General features: G+C 53.1%; 1 protein-coding gene across 1 annotated transcript in view; it reads left to right on the top strand.

Annotated features, from left to right (window-relative positions):
* Positions 1-1,916: 1,916 nt before the first annotated feature.
* The window catches only part of CAMK2B (calcium/calmodulin dependent protein kinase II beta), a 94,731-nt gene continuing 81,553 nt past the window's right edge, over positions 1,917-15,094 (top strand). Inside the window, exon 1 of the mRNA XM_082633116.1 lies at positions 1,917-2,021. Within this exon, the coding sequence (XP_082489242.1) occupies positions 1,957-2,021 (65 nt within the window). The 5' untranslated portion in view covers positions 1,917-1,956. The remainder of the gene's footprint in view (positions 2,022-15,094) is intronic.

Genomic DNA, 15,094 nt, shown 5'->3' with positions numbered 1-15,094 from the left:
CTCTGCTGGTAGGTGAGGGGCCTCCAGTCCTCCCCTGGCTGCCCCAGGAGAGGTGGGCGCCTGCCCACGAGGAGGCACCTGGGGTGCTCTGGTTCCAGCACTGAGCCCTGAAGGTGGTCTCCCCCTCTGCCCTGCCCTGCAGAGATCAAGGCCACATCCTCCACAGGGCCTCCTCTGCCCCCAGTCCGGGTCTGGCCTTTACCGAGTGTTCTTTGGTCTCCAGCTCTCTCTTGGGTGCAAGCTGGGTCTGCAGAACCACCCAGCACAGGGACTGGTCACCACCTGGTCTGCTCACCTGCTTGACAGCCGTGGGCCAAAGGCATCCTGGCTGGGGCGGGCCCTGGGGCCATCCCCACCGCCCACTCCTGCCTTGGAATCCCTGCATTAGATCTTTTATCCAGGAAATATTTATTGTGGCTTCTGGGGCCAGCCCCGCGCTGGCCACCAAGGTGAGAGAGATGGGCAGGACAGGCCCAGACTCTCTGCCTGGGGAGCCCACGGTGCAGCAAGTGGCGCCTGTCAGGGCCCGCTGAACCACCCAAATCTGGAGCTGGCTGCTGGAAACTTCATTTCCTCAGGGCCTCCCCAGGACGGACCCTGGCCCTTTCCTCTCTGAGGAGCATGGGGCTGCTGAGCCCAGTGGGTTGTCTTCACTGGATCTGAAGTCCCAGTTCTGGATGGCAGCCTAGGTGTGGCCCTGGGAGAGGCTCTTCTGTGGGAAACGGGGTCGGCCCAGCCTCTCCTGCCCCCCACCCCCCACCCTGCTCGCTCCTCCTCCTCTCCTGGGCCACTTTCAAGATGGACCCGCTTCTTCCAGGCCCGAGCTGGGAGCAGGCAGGTGGACTAGGCCTGGGAGAGGGAAAATGTGTGCCCCTACCTGGGCAGGGGGGCTGAGAGCTCTCAGGACCCCAAGATGCAGACGGAGCAGCCACTGTTTCCCTGATTCAAGGACACTCTGCCCCAACTGGCAATGTCTGTTCCTGGGACCTCTGTTCCAGACACCCCAGTGTCGAGTGCTAGGAGGAGGGAGGGAGGGAGGGAGGGGCTAGGGCCATGGGGGAGGGGGTAGCCTTCACCCTTTCATCTCCCACTCCCAGTGTCCCCAGTGTGCAGGCCTGGTCTGGGAGCCTCCTGGGCAGCTCTGCCAGGGGGCTGCACTGTGCGGTGTGTGGAGTGGTGGAGACCCGGGCAGGAGGGGTCCTGTAGCATCTCCTCCTGGGGGTGTGAGGAATGAGTCTGTGGAGGGAGGACTCCCCCCTCCCCCATGTGCACCTGAGGCCCCTCCTGAGGTCCAGGTCAAGGCTGGCCTTCAGGGGAGAGAGGGGGCTGGGTTCACTGTGTGCAGTCTCGTGTGTGTGTGTGTGTGTGTGTGTGTGTGTGTGTGTGTGTGTGTGTGTGTGTGTGTGTGTGTGTGTGTGTGTGTGGCGTGCAGGGAGTCGCCAGGAGGCAGCGGAGAAGCAGGCTCAGGGAGCCAGCGGTTCCCTGTGTGCTTGGCCCCAGGCGCATGGCCGCGGGTGCTGGTGCCAGCGCAGCATGTGCAGGGCCGGGGCGCGGGTGCGAATTCTGGGAGCAGGAGTGGGTGCGAGAGCGTGTGCAGGGCGCGGGCGCTGCTGTAGGTGCAGGGCTCAGGTGCGTGTGCGGGTGCGAGTGTAGGGCGCGATTGCGGGCGCGGGGAGCGTGCAGGGGGCGGCGGGCGGGGCGGGCGCGGCGGCGGCGCTGACAGCGTCGCCCGCGCTCCCCGCGCGTAGGTGTGCGGCGCGCTCCTGGCGAGCACGGAGCGCGCAGATCTCGCGTGCGCTCGCCGCCCGGCGCAGCCCAGCCCGGCCCCCGCTCGGCGCCGCGAGCCGAGGTGTCGCCCGCGCCCGCTCCCGTGTCGCCGCCGTGCCCGCGAGCGGGAGCCGGAGTCGCCGCCGCCCGAGCGCAGCAGAGCGCACGCCAAGCCCGTCCGTCGCCGCCATGGCCACCACGGTGACTTGCACCCGCTTCACCGACGAGTACCAGCTCTACGAGGATATTGGCAAGTAAGAGCCGCGGCGCGTGCGGGCCGGGCCGGGGACCCCGGAGGGCGCCGCGCTCCGAGGGCCGGGACCGTGGAGACCCAGATCCTCTGCGCCGCCGGTTCCGGGTGCACTGCGGCCCCGCGCGACCCCGGCTCCTCCCGGCTCCGAGCCCGGAGCTCACGGCCCCGCGCGGCCCCGACCGTCGGGCCCCCGGGGCCCAGCCGCCGGACCTCGGCGCGCGCGGCCCTGCCGGGCCCTGTCCAACGCGACCGCCCGGCCGGAGGCCCCGGCTCGAGGCGCGGGGCTCGGCGCAGCGGGGGCGGCAGCAGGTGTCCCCGGAGCGCCCGGCAGACGTGACGCATTTGGCGGCCGGAGGTCGGAGAGGAGCGGCGCGCGGGGGCGGCCGCGGGGCCTGGAGCGCGGGGGAGGGGGCGGACCTAGCCGGGAGGGTCGTCCCCGGCGCGAGCCGCGCTGTCCCCACCCCCAACAAGCGGCTGGGTGCGGGGGCGGCGGGACTTGCTCTGCGCCTGCTTCTCCGCGTGGCTCCATCCGCGCGGGGGGTGCCAGCTGCGCTCCGCGCCGCGTGGGAACAGCCTCTGCTGTGGGTGCCCAGGGGAATCGGGGTTCTGGAGGATTTTCCCCCAGATCCTTCTGGAAAGAGGAGTCTGGAGAGCTGGGGGCTGAGGTCAGGGAGCTTGGATCAGGTCACCGGGGTGAAGATGTGGGGGTGAGGTGGGAGCCTGATGGGCTTCAGGGTCATGGAGGCAGGTGGGGGCTGGATTCTGGAGAGTTGTTTGCGGGGAGGTGACGGGAGGGACTTTGAAAGCTCGTTTCAGGTAGGGCCTCACCGGGGAACAGGTGGCTCTTGGGCTTTGCTCGCCAGCAGGAGCCGTGTAGGGCCCTAGACCTGCCTCTGCCGCCGGGCTTTACCCCGAAGCAGGTCGGCAGCTCCTCTCTGGCCTGCGGCTCTCCACTCTGTGCATCAGGGGGGGCTGCACCTGGCGTCTCTACGTCCGGCTCCAGAACTCCTGAAGCCCTGGCTCCAGCCCGGCGCGGCCAGAGCCCCGTCCTCCTCCAGCCCACCCCATGGAAGTGGCTCTGGCGAGGTTCCCTCTTACGCATCCAGCGGCAGATCTTTTTTTTTTTTCCTTTTATTAAGAAACGTCTGTGGTGATACCTTGTGTTGGCGAGGGATGCTGATCACTGATCATTGTGGGCGCGAGCTGGGAGGAGTGCGGGGGTGTGTGAACTCCCCAATCCTCCCTGCACGTGGGGGACGATGCCAGTTAGGCCTGAGGGGTGCTGAGGGAGTGGGGTGGAGTGGAGAAAGCCCGTGGCAGGGGGCGGGCAAGGCTGGGCCTTGGGGACCCCAAAATTCCCTTCCCTCAGGTAGGGGTTGGTTAAGTGCCTGTCCCCAAGGCAGGGGGACCTGGAGAGCAGAGAAGAGATCCAGCACACGAACTGTGTGCATCCCGGAGGCCCTGAGGAGGCTTCCGGGGCATGTCTGGGAGCAGGCCTGTGAGGACAGGGCGACGGGCTGGTGGTCCTCGGGTGGGAGCAGGTGGTTGTCCGAGGCAGAGGGCGGCAGTGGGGGGAAGGTTACCCCGTTCTAGGGGACCTTCTTGTCGTTTTTCTGCCTGTGCCCACGCCCTCCCACCAGGCGCCCCCGGGCCCTTCGGCAGAAAGGCCTCTTCCCATCCACCCCGTCTCCTCAACCTGAAGCTGGCTCTGCTGACCTCTCCTTCACTTTTCTGTGAACCTCCCTGGGCCAGCGGCCCTGTAGGGTGGTCAGACCAACCTCGGGCCTCCGGTTCCAGCAGCAGCGACTGGTTATTCTCGTCGCTGCCGTCGACACCCACACTGGGGGATGGAGGTCCTTGGCGCTGCCCTCGGGGAGGCCGGGAGGGGTGGCGGACCCAGCAGTGGAGGCCAGGCTCCTCGGGAAGGGAGCTGGGGACCTGGGGTGGGAGTGGGTGAGGAAGCCTAGCTGTCGAGGGGCCCCAGGGGCCTGGGAGAGGAGGGGAAGACATCCCACCAGCTGGGCCAGCCCAGCACCCCTTGGCGGGGCCCCCAGGCACCAGGCCCAGTGTGAGATGCCCAGGGGCCTGTCACAGCCCTGCTGGGGCGTCCCGGGGCGGGTGAGGAGGCTGGGCCAGGGCAGGGTGAGCTGCAGCGGGGCAGGTGGTCAGGAGGGAGGGTCGGGTAGTCAGGCCAGCGTCTCCGCCCGGGGCTGAGGTCCGCAGTGGCCATGTCGGTGGTTGTTGACAGCGCCTGGCTGGCCTGAGGCACAGTTGGTGTTGCTTCCCGGCCCAGGTGGATGCGTCCAAGTTTATTTAAAGCTGCAGCCCCTGGCACCAGTCAGGCAACACTAAACTCCCTGCCCGGGAAGGGCCGGGCCACAGGCCCACAGCTGCTCTCATGACGCGGTCACTGGCCTCTCCCTTGCCTGCCCTGTCCCCTTCTCCACCTGTCCCACCCTTGCCACTGCTGTCTCTGCGCGGGATTGTTCCCTGGGGACCCGGGCATCGGGTCTGAGGGCCAGGAGAAGCTCTTTTCTGGGGCTCTGCCCTTCCTTGCCCAGCAAGGGCAGGGCTCCCCGACACCAGCCTGGAGGCCTAAGTCCTGGGTCAAGAGTCACCTTGAGCCCCGGACAGTCACAGGTCAGGGCGGTGAAGCCCTCGGCCCAACACGGACCGGCCAGCAACATGGTTTAAAATGTTTCCATATTGGATAGATTTTTTTTAATGGAAAAAAACTTCCAGGAGTAATAAAACAGACACTTGTGTCTCTTCTACCCGGAATTGGAAACTGTTCCTCTTTTGTCATTTTGGCCTTAAGTCCTTTATTTTAAATTGTAAGAAGTAAAGCGTTACAAAGAAATGTTAAGTAACCATTCTCCTCCAAACCGACTGTCATGCATTTGGAATTTATCCTGCCAGACTCTTTTTGCTTCATTTACGCACAGATAGAAGGATCCCAACTAATATATAGGATTCTTTGGTGTGTTTTCTTTAAACTTTACATAAAAAGTTGGGAACTTGCTTTTTCACTCAGCTTAGTCTTCTGGGCGTCTGTGCATGGGGACACATTCTGACCTTTCGCTGCTGCTTGTGTGTAGTGACCGTAGTATCTGTAGTACGTCACGCTCCCTTCCCCATGGCAGTCTCGGTGTTCCCAGTGTTTCTCTCTTCCACTCCCACAGCGGGTTTGCTGGCGCGCAGGTGTGAGGGTTTCTCTAGGGTTTGTCCCCCGTGGTGGGGTTGCCAGCGGGGGTCCAGGTGTTCTCTGCGGCTGCCCTGGGCCCCCTCCCTCCGGCCCCCTCCCCGGGCTAGGTGCCAACCTGATTTGTTGGGCTGTTTGTTGGGTAGGAAGCAGTCTTGCATTTTGTGTTCAGGCCCCCGAAGCTTCCACTTTGGGGAGTCATCCCCTTTAAAATATGAGTGGTTCCCCCCGGGGAGAAAGCATCTCCCACACGGCTTTGGATATAATTCAGGGGTTCATGGACCCCTTCCCTTGGGGGAAGGTTGTAACAACCCCTAAGGGGTGCATCACTTCGAACATTTGATTTTATTTGATTCGAGTTGCTGGGGAATCCCCCCTCCCCTCTCCCCCCATTTTATAGGCATAGAACTGCAGCTCAGGGTGGGCGGGCAACCTGCCCTGGCAGCCGGGAAGGCCCCCACCTCCAGCCCAGGGCACCCCTGTCCCTCCCAGCTTCTCCCGATCCTCAGCTAGGCCCCGAGCTGACCTTGGTATGTCCTTGGCTCCATCCAGCGTGCCCCAGTCGGGGGAGAGCAGGTCCTGTCCTGGGGTGTGACCCCTCGCTGGGAGGATCGCCGTCGGCTTTCTCGGCGTCCTCCCAACTAGCAAGCGGTCTGCTAAGTAGTTAATAGATAAACTCAGGAAATTCAGAGCAAATCGACTGTGAGCCTCCTGAGCTCCGAAGCCTGGTTGCCAGGAAAGACAGGACTCAGGTGGGGGAGGAATCACCATGTTTGCTTTCTCCGCTCTCGGGCACATTGGGTGCTTCCTGCCCCAGGGCCTTTGCCAGTGCTGTTCCCTCCTCCTCTGATGGCCACACAGGTCATCCCCCTGGCTGCTCAGCGAGGTCCCCGTGCCCCCTTCCCGCCTCCTGCCCCACTCAACCTCTCCCCACTTCTGTCTTCCCCTGTCACTTGGCACCATCTGACACCAAGGTGGGGGCAGGCCCACAGTGAGGTCTCCTGCACGTGTGAGGAAGGGGTGAGTGAACCCAGTGGCCTCTGTCTCCTAGGCTGGCCCCTAGCGCTGGAGTCTGGATGCCTAATGTAGGGTATTTAGAGAAGAAGTCGCACATGTTGAGGCTGCTGTGAGATGCACATGAAGGTGAGGCTAGTTTAGTTACTATTGAACGGTATTTTTATACCATAACCTACTTTGCTGAGAGCTAAGAATATATCTTGCGCTTGCGACTTGCACTCTTTCTCTGCTGGTAACAGTTAAATGGTGCTTATTACATTAAGCTGCTTGATCTGTGAAATAGGTACTGTGATCACTCCCAGTTTGCAGAAGAGGTGCCTGAAGCTCAGAGAAGCTCCACACGGGGCCAAGGTTTGAATCCAGGCAGTTGACTCTGGAATCCATCTTCTGCTTCTCTCAGAAGCTCACGACCCTACTCCATTCTGTGTTTTTAAAATACTGTTATTCCACTGGCCGACTCATGGCCCGCTTGTGGTCTCCTCTGACCCTGGGCTCCTCAGGGCCTCACCTGTCCTTAGCAGGCTGCTCACCAAGCCTTCTTTGTGCTTTTCCAGCACAAAGGCACTGCCCTACGGTTCCTTTTTGTAAAAACGTCATTTCCTTTGGTCTTCCCTCTGCGACAACCAACACTGCCCCCATTTGAGGCCGGCAAGGCTTGAAATTTTATTTTATTGATTAAACAGACAACAAGGATAGTATCTTATAAAGAAAAACCAATACATAAGTATGTGCAGTAAGTGTGACTCTTCCACACTCAAGTTTCCTCATCCTCCAGAGGAACCTGGCCTGTCTATTTTAATGTCAGTATAAGGATATATGTGTGTGTATATAGACGCAGGTATGTATACTCACACATATACACATCACACATATGTATGGTTTTAAAAACACGGATGCAATCGCCATATATGTGATTCTGCAATTCATTTGCCTCTAACACTTTTTCATGATGATCTCTCCATGTCAGAGGGACTTTTCTTACAGCTAAGTGCCTGCCAGTTCTCTTAGAAGCAGAGATGGGTGTATATGTAGTGGCCATATTTTTAAAACCAAAAATGGGGCCCCCTTCTCTGACAAGCATGACCGAAGGAAGAGAGGATGCTGTGTTTGAAATTGGGGCTCCCAGGGTTATCAGGAATGCATGATCGTAGTGGATGAAGGAACACTTTTGTTCTTGGTGGGGCCCGGGTGTGGGACGCAGGGGTCTTGTTCAAAAAGAAGCCAAGAACGTATTCCTCTCCTTTTTTTTTAAAATTTGGGGGATCCCCCAAGAGCCTAGGGGAGAGAGATGCCATGTCGGATTTTCTTTCTTCTACTTAAAACAAAATTCTAGCAGAGATGGTTCCCTTAGAGAGCCTATACTGAGCTGCCTGGAATTTACCAAATGCTTTAATAAGAAAGACCAAGGGGGGGAAAAAAAAAGAAAAAGAAAGACCAAGGGGAGGTGACATGAACGGCGTCTGCTACTTGGAAACATCTTGTTCTTCCCACTGCTCTCTGTGGCCACCTGGTCCAAGGCAAGAGACGTGGCCTTTCTGGAGATTTCAAATATATTTTCGAAATGTTTAATTCCCTCTCTCTCCCTCCCCTCAAAATGGAATCTGATTTGGTTATTTTTAAAGCATCTTTCACAGCTGCAAGTCACTTTGTTAGTGTAGAAACGTAAAAATGCATTATGTATAACTTGATTTTCCAAAAATTATCATATTGGCATGTTACATAGAAATGTATATTCATATAAGGATCTGAATCTATTTAAAATCTATTTAAAATGAAAACATCCTCGTGGTGCTCCGAGGTGCCTAACTTTCTGGTGGCCTTTGTCTCCTAGGTTAGAGGGTCACCAGCTCGTTCAGTGGCCGCAATTCCTGGTGGACATAGTTCTTTTTGCATTGACATAATGATCTTAAAATAACTGAAGTTATGATTCTTTGTTAAGCCAGATACAAGCATTTGTTGAATTCTGGAACAGATTGGCAATAGCCGGGCATAGATTTAAGAACATTTTTTTGGAGGATGCATAACCCACGCTGTTCTACAGGCCTAATTTGAGAACTACCACCTTTCCCCGCCTTATGAGCAGCCAGTGGGCACTCGGGGGAAGAGATGCTGTGACCGTTACCACGAAACGGGAAGCGTGTCCTGTCCTCGGATGTAACAGGACTCCATGGCGTCGGGCACATCCTAGTTGGTGCCCGTTTGCAGCAAGGAGCCGAGGGGCAGCCCCTGCCTTCCTGTCACTCAGCCCACGCTGAATTCCAGGGCTTAGAACCATGCCCAGCGCACAGTAGGTGCCCAACAGAGTGGCTTCGTTTCACCCTCTAAAAGATGGGAGCCTTGTAGGTGGCTGGGGGCAGAAGGTGCTGGTGGTCTCAGAGGTCCTCGGAGATGCCCGGCCTGAGTGGCCATCTGTCTTGTCATCTGATGAAGGGTGGCATGACTTAGGTGCTGGCCACGGAGCTTGATGCCAAAGGGTTTGCAGCGTTCTGCTCGTCTCTGAATAAAGTTCTTCACGTGGCTTTTGTTCTTGTACATTGAGGTGCAGCCTGATTTTCAAAGCCGTTGGTTCGATCCAGGCCGTCTGTTAAGGGCTTTCTGGGTGAAGAACTCCGGTCTAGTTAGGAGCTGCACCTTCTGAAGAAGGCGATCTGGGTGGTGAATCCCAGCCCCTGGCTGCACCTGGCAGACCCCACCTCAGACCAACTGTATCAGACACGAGGAGGACGATGGTGATCCAGCGGGCAGCGCAGACACAGATCCTGCAGGGGCCTCTGTGCCCCAGGCCAGGCCCCCATGCCTGCTCCCTCTCTGGGCTCTGTGAGAGGCTCACCTGACCACACGTTTGGAATTTGCCTTCCTTCTTTTGAACACTCAACGAAATTACACCCTGACCCTATCCAAGTCACCTGGAGCAGGCCTGTCCAGAAGAAACAAAACTTGATCCACAAATGTCAGGCACAAGTGCAATCCAAACTTTTCTAGTACTTACAAAAAAACTAAACAAAGAAATGGGTGAAAAGAACTTTAATAGTGTATGTATTTAAGTCAGTTTATCCAAAATATTATTTCAACAAGTAATCAATGCAAAAATTATTTTTCAGCTATTTTATATTTTAAAAGATGTCATGTTTTTGAAATCTGTTGTGCGTTTTACACATATGGCACATCTCAGTGAGGACCAGCCACGTTTCAGGTTCTTGGGGCTGCACGTAGGCAGTGGTTACTGTATTAGACAGCACACAACTAGAGTTTCAAGGTCATTTCTATTATTATTATTACTGTTTGCAAGTTCTCTGGTTTCTTTTGCTCTTCACACATTCAGCAAGTCTGTCTGCACACTGGTCATTTGCCAGGCATTTTCTAGGTGCTTAGGAAACAGTTAGTGAACAAAATTGAGGGTGCCTGCCCCCATGGAGCTTATACTGGTGGGAGAGGCAGGTAATAAACATTAAACAAATTATATGATCAGGTTCTTAGGTGATTAGTACTTCTGCTCTGGGAATAATTAAGGAAACTTACGAGTGCCAGTTAGGAAGGTTGTAGTTATAAAAAGGGTGGTCAGGCCAAGGAAAAGGAGAGAAGCCTCAAATTGCTAAAATCAGGAATGAAAGGGGACATTACAACTAATCTTATAGAAATAAAAGATGATAAGGGAATTCTGTGAACAATTGTGTGCCAAGTTAGAGATAACCTAGGTGAAACAGACCAATTCTTAGAAAGACACAAACAACTGAAATTGACTCAAGAAGAAATAGAAAATCTGAATAGACTTATAACAACTAAAGAGATTAATTAATAAATTAAAAGTTTTAAAATATCCTACAAAGAAAAGTCTCTCAGGCCCAGATAACTTCACTGGTAAAGTCTATCAAACATTTAAAGAAGAATTAATACCAGTCCTTCAAAAACTTTTCTAAAAAATAGAAGAGGAGGGAATTCCCAGCTCATTCTGTGAAGCCAAGAACTACCCTGATACCAAAACCAGACAAAGACATCTTAAGAAAACTACAGACCAATATTCCTTATGAATATAGATGCAACATCCTCAACAAAATACTAGCAAAACAAAACTAGCAGCATATAAAAAGGGATTGTTATGAGCAGGTAAGATTTATCCCAGGAATAAAAAGTTGTTTCAAGACACAAAATTCAATCAACATGATATGCCATATTAACAGAAGAAACAAAGAAACTATATGATCATTTCAATAGATGCAGACGAAGCATTTGACAAAATCTAACACTCTTTGCTGCTAGACACACTCAACAGACTAGGATTAAAAAGGAACTTCCTCAACTTGATAAAGTGCCTCTATGAAAACCCCACAGCTAACATATTTAATGGTGAAAAACTTAATGCTTTCTCCCTAAGACCAGGAACAATCAAGAATGTCAGCTCTCTCCACTCTTCTATTCAACATTATACAGGAGGTTCTAGCCAGGACACTTAGGCAAGAAAAAGAAATAAAAGGCACCCAGATAGGAGAGGAATAGGTAAAACTACCTCTATTTACAGATATTATGATCTTGTATAGAGAATATCCTAAGGAATCCCTGAAAAAGCTGTTAGAACTAAAAAATGAATTTAGCAGAATTGCAAGATACAAGATCAAGATACAAAAATCCATTATATTTCATTATACTAGCAATGCTCAATCCCAAAATAAAGTCAGGAAAAGCAATTTCATACAATAGTCTAAAGAATAAAATACATAGTAAGAAATTAACAAAAGGTAATACAAGAGTTGAATGTTAAAAACTATAGAAAAAATTAAAGAAGATCTAGATAAATGGAAAGACATGTTCATGGATCTTAAGACTTAATATTGTTAAAATGGCAGTACACTCCAAGTTGATCTACAGGTTCAGTGTAATACCTATCAAAATTTCAGCTGCCTTTATTTATTTATTTATTTAGGCTGCACCAGGTCTTAGTTGTGGCATGTGGGATCTTTTAGTTACAGCATGCGGGCATCTAGTTCCTTGACCAGGGATCAAACCTGGGCCCCCTGCATTGGGAGTGTGGAGTCTTACCGACTGGACTACCAGGGAAGTCCCTCAGCTGCCTTTTAAAAAAATAAATAAAAATAAAATTCATATGGAAATGCAAGAGACCCAGAAGAGCCAGACGATCTTGAAAAAGAACAAAGTTGGAGGACACACACTTCCTAATTTCAAAACTAACTATACAGCTACAGCAGTCAAGACAGAGTGGGTATTGTCCGGCATAAAGGTGGGCATAGTGTGGCAAGAGGATAAACACATAGATCAGTGGAATAGGATTGAGAGTCTAGAATAAACCCAGACATCAATGGTCTGTTGATTTTTTTGAAAAGGATGGCAAGACAATTCAATGGGGAAAGAATAAGGGGCCATTCAACCAGTGGACAATTGCGTATCTGCCTGCAAAAGAATGAAGTTGGAACCCTACCTAACACCAGATACAAAAGTAGTTATACTAGTGGACAGTAAGCACACAAGATGCTCAACACCATTATTTCAAAATGGGTCATAGACCTAATTATAGGAGCTAAAACCATAAAATTCTTAGAAGAAAACTTAGGAGTCTATCTTTGTGACCTTGGGTTTGGCAATGGTTTCTTAGGTACAACACCATAAAGCACAAGCAACAAAAGAAAAGTAAATAAATTGGACTTAATTAACATTAAAAAACTTTTGTGCTTTAATGGACACCATCAGGAAGGTGAAAAGACAACCCACGGAATGGGAGAAAATATTTGCAAAGCATATATCTCATAAGCCACTTATATTTAGAATATTTTAAGAACTCACTACCTAACAGTAAAAAGACAAATGGCCCAATTAAAAAATGGGCAAAGGACCTGAATAGATATTTCTCCAATAAAGATATACTAATAGACGATAAGCACATGAAAAGATGCTCAACATCTTTGGAAAATGCAAATCAAAATTGCAATGACATCCCACCTCACTTCCACTAGAAAGGGTAGAATAAAAAAGACAGACGATGCCAAGGGTTGGTGAGGATGCAGAGTTGGAACCCTCATGTACTGCTGGTGGGAATGTAAAATGGTGCAGCTGTTACGGAAAACAATTTGACAGTTGCTCAAAATGTTCCCTTCCTAGGTATGTACCCAAGAGATATGGAAACAAATATCCAAAGAAGACATACAGATGGCCAATAGGCACGTGAAAAGATGCTCAACATTGCTAATTATTAGAGAAACGCAAACCAAAACTACAATGAGGTATCACCTCACACCGGTCAGAATGGCCATCGTCAAAAAGTCTATAAACAATAAATGCTGGAGGGGGCATGAAGAAAAGGAAACCCTCCTACACTGTTGGTGGGAATGTAAATGGATACAGCCACTATGGAGAACAGTATGGAGGTTCCTTAAAAAACTAAAAATAGAGCTACCATATCATCCAGCAATCCCACTCCAGGGCATATACCCAGAAAAGATGAAAACTCTAATTTGAAAAGATACATGCACCCCAATGTTCATAGCAGCATTTACAATAGCCAAGACATGGAAGCAACCTAAATGTCCATCAACAGATGAATGGATAAAGAAGATGTGGCACATATATACAATGGAATATTACTCAGCCATAAGAAGTAATGAAATAATGCCATTTGCAGCAACATGTATGGACCTAGAGATTGTCATACTGAGTGACGTCAGTAAGACAGAGAAAGACAAATATCATGATATTATGTATGTGGAATATGTGGAATCTTAAAAAATGACACAAATGAACTTATTTATAAAACACAAAGAAAATTAACAGACACAGAAAACAAACTTATGGTTACCTAAGGAGAAAGGAGTGGGGGAAAGATATATTAGGAGTTTGGGATTGACAGATACACAACACTATATGTAAAATAGGTAACCAACAAGGACCTACTGTATAGCACAGATATTCAATATCTTGTGAAAAAAACCCATATATCCACACAGAAACTTGTTCATAGCAGCATTATCCACAGCAGCCAAAAGACAGAAACAACTGAAATGTCCATCAACTGATGAACGGATAGAGAAAATGTGTTATATCCACACACTGGAGTATTATTTGTGCATAAAAAGAAACGGAGTATGTTATGGCTTGTGGTGCCTGAGGGCAGGGTCCAAAGCGCCGAGGCCAAGCTGCAGTGAGCCATCCCCTGTGTTCCTTAGCCCCAGCCTTCGCTCCGTCTCACACCAGGGCACCTGTCACTGTGCCCAGAAGCCGCTGAGAGCCACCTGGGAGCTGGAGGCTGGAGACTGGCATGGGACAGACAGCAGGGCGTGAGAGGCCGGGAGGGGACACCCACAAACCTCTCCTGTTACTCCCCCAAGTCCTGGTGTTCCATTTACCATTGTCTGGACTGGCTTTGGGTCCAGAGTGGTCTCAGAGTGGACACAAGGCCATGGCGGGACACAAGAGGCCGCATCCCCACCCTGTCCCCTGACCTGGATCGTGCTCCTGGACCCAGTTCCGGAAGGCACCATCCTCGTGCCCCTCTCCTGGCCCTGACTGGGGGAGGGGTCTGGGCCAGGATGGGTGCTGGAGGGTGAGGTCCCTCTGGGAGCAGGAGTGGTGGGTCCCAGCGGGTGTGGTGACGGGCGTGCGTGGCAGAAGGGGACAGGTTATCAGCGCAATTGGCAGTGACAGGAAGGGCTGGAGTGGGGATGGGGGCCAAACCCCAAACCCTGGGCTCCGTGATTCTGGGACGTCTGGTCTCCTTCCCGGGCCCGCACACCTCCATCACCGCCTCGGCTGGGTGCTCGCCCTTCTTTCTCCCTTCCTCCCCGCACCTCTCCTTACCTCCTCTTCTCCTTAGGCCCCTTCCCCAGGCTCCCGTGTCTCCCACTCTTTCTGTCCCCTGGGGCACCCTCTGGGCTGAGCTGTGACCCCTGCTGGCCTCGTCCCCAGCGTCCTGGCCGAGGCAGATCCAGGAACCCGTGAGCGCCTAGGAGCAGGGCCTGGCCGGGAACCCAGCAGACAAGTGCCCCACGGGGTGAGGGTCCTCCAGCCCCTTGTGAAGACCGGTGTTGGGGAGGACACCGCCGTAATGCCTCAAGCTCGGGGTCCCACTTCTAGGGACCAGTAGGTGCTTTGGCTTCCGAGCTCTGCTTCTGGCGTTGCCCCACATGCCGGGGATCCACTTGCTTCTGTCCTGAGTGAGCCCTTGGGACTGTCCCACCCAAGACTCCTGGGCCGGAGCCTGGGCGCTGAAGCCAGGGCTCCGGTGTCCCCGTCGTTCCAGTATGGGGTGGGCCCTGGCGTCTCCTCATCTGTGCTCTTTCCTTCCTCGAGGGTCTGTGGCCCCTCAAGTCTGGGGGGCACCTGGGAGCAGCAGTGAGACCTCTGGGGCGCAGACCGTGGTCCCTGAAAGGCGGTGCTTTTCACGATTCCTCTGCAGGCCTGAGAGTGGGCGCGTTCGTATCCTTCCATTTTTATTTTCTGATCCGTGAACAAATGCTCATCTTGACCGCTTGCCCACGGGGCAGGCTGCCGAGGATGGCCTGTCCTGGGGCAGTTTAACCTCTCTTTTCCACTTCAAGTTTAGCCTTTTCTTTCCTTCCTCCTTCAGCTGCGCCCAGGCTCTTCCTGGTGTGGTGACCGACGGGCCTTCCCCCTATTTGGCTGGCGGGACCCCGTGGAGCAGAGGCTGGGGGGCTGGCTTGGTCCCTCTGTTCCCCGTCTCCTCTCCTTTCTCCCCGCACTTAAAGGATGCTTAGGGGTCTCTCTTGATGCTGTCTTGGGGACGCCTTCTCCTACCTCCCCATCCTCAGGCTCCTCCGCACTGAAATGCAGGTGATTCCTCCCTCTGGATTGAGCTGTCGTCTGAGCTCCAGTCCCCTCTGCTTTCCCACGAC

The sequence above is a fragment of the Mesoplodon mirus genome (assembly GCF_964341445.2).
Source record: "Mesoplodon mirus genome assembly, chromosome: 9".
In the NCBI taxonomy this organism is placed as follows: Eukaryota; Metazoa; Chordata; class Mammalia; order Artiodactyla; family Ziphiidae; genus Mesoplodon; species Mesoplodon mirus.
This window is presented reverse-complemented; position numbering and strand designations above follow the sequence as displayed.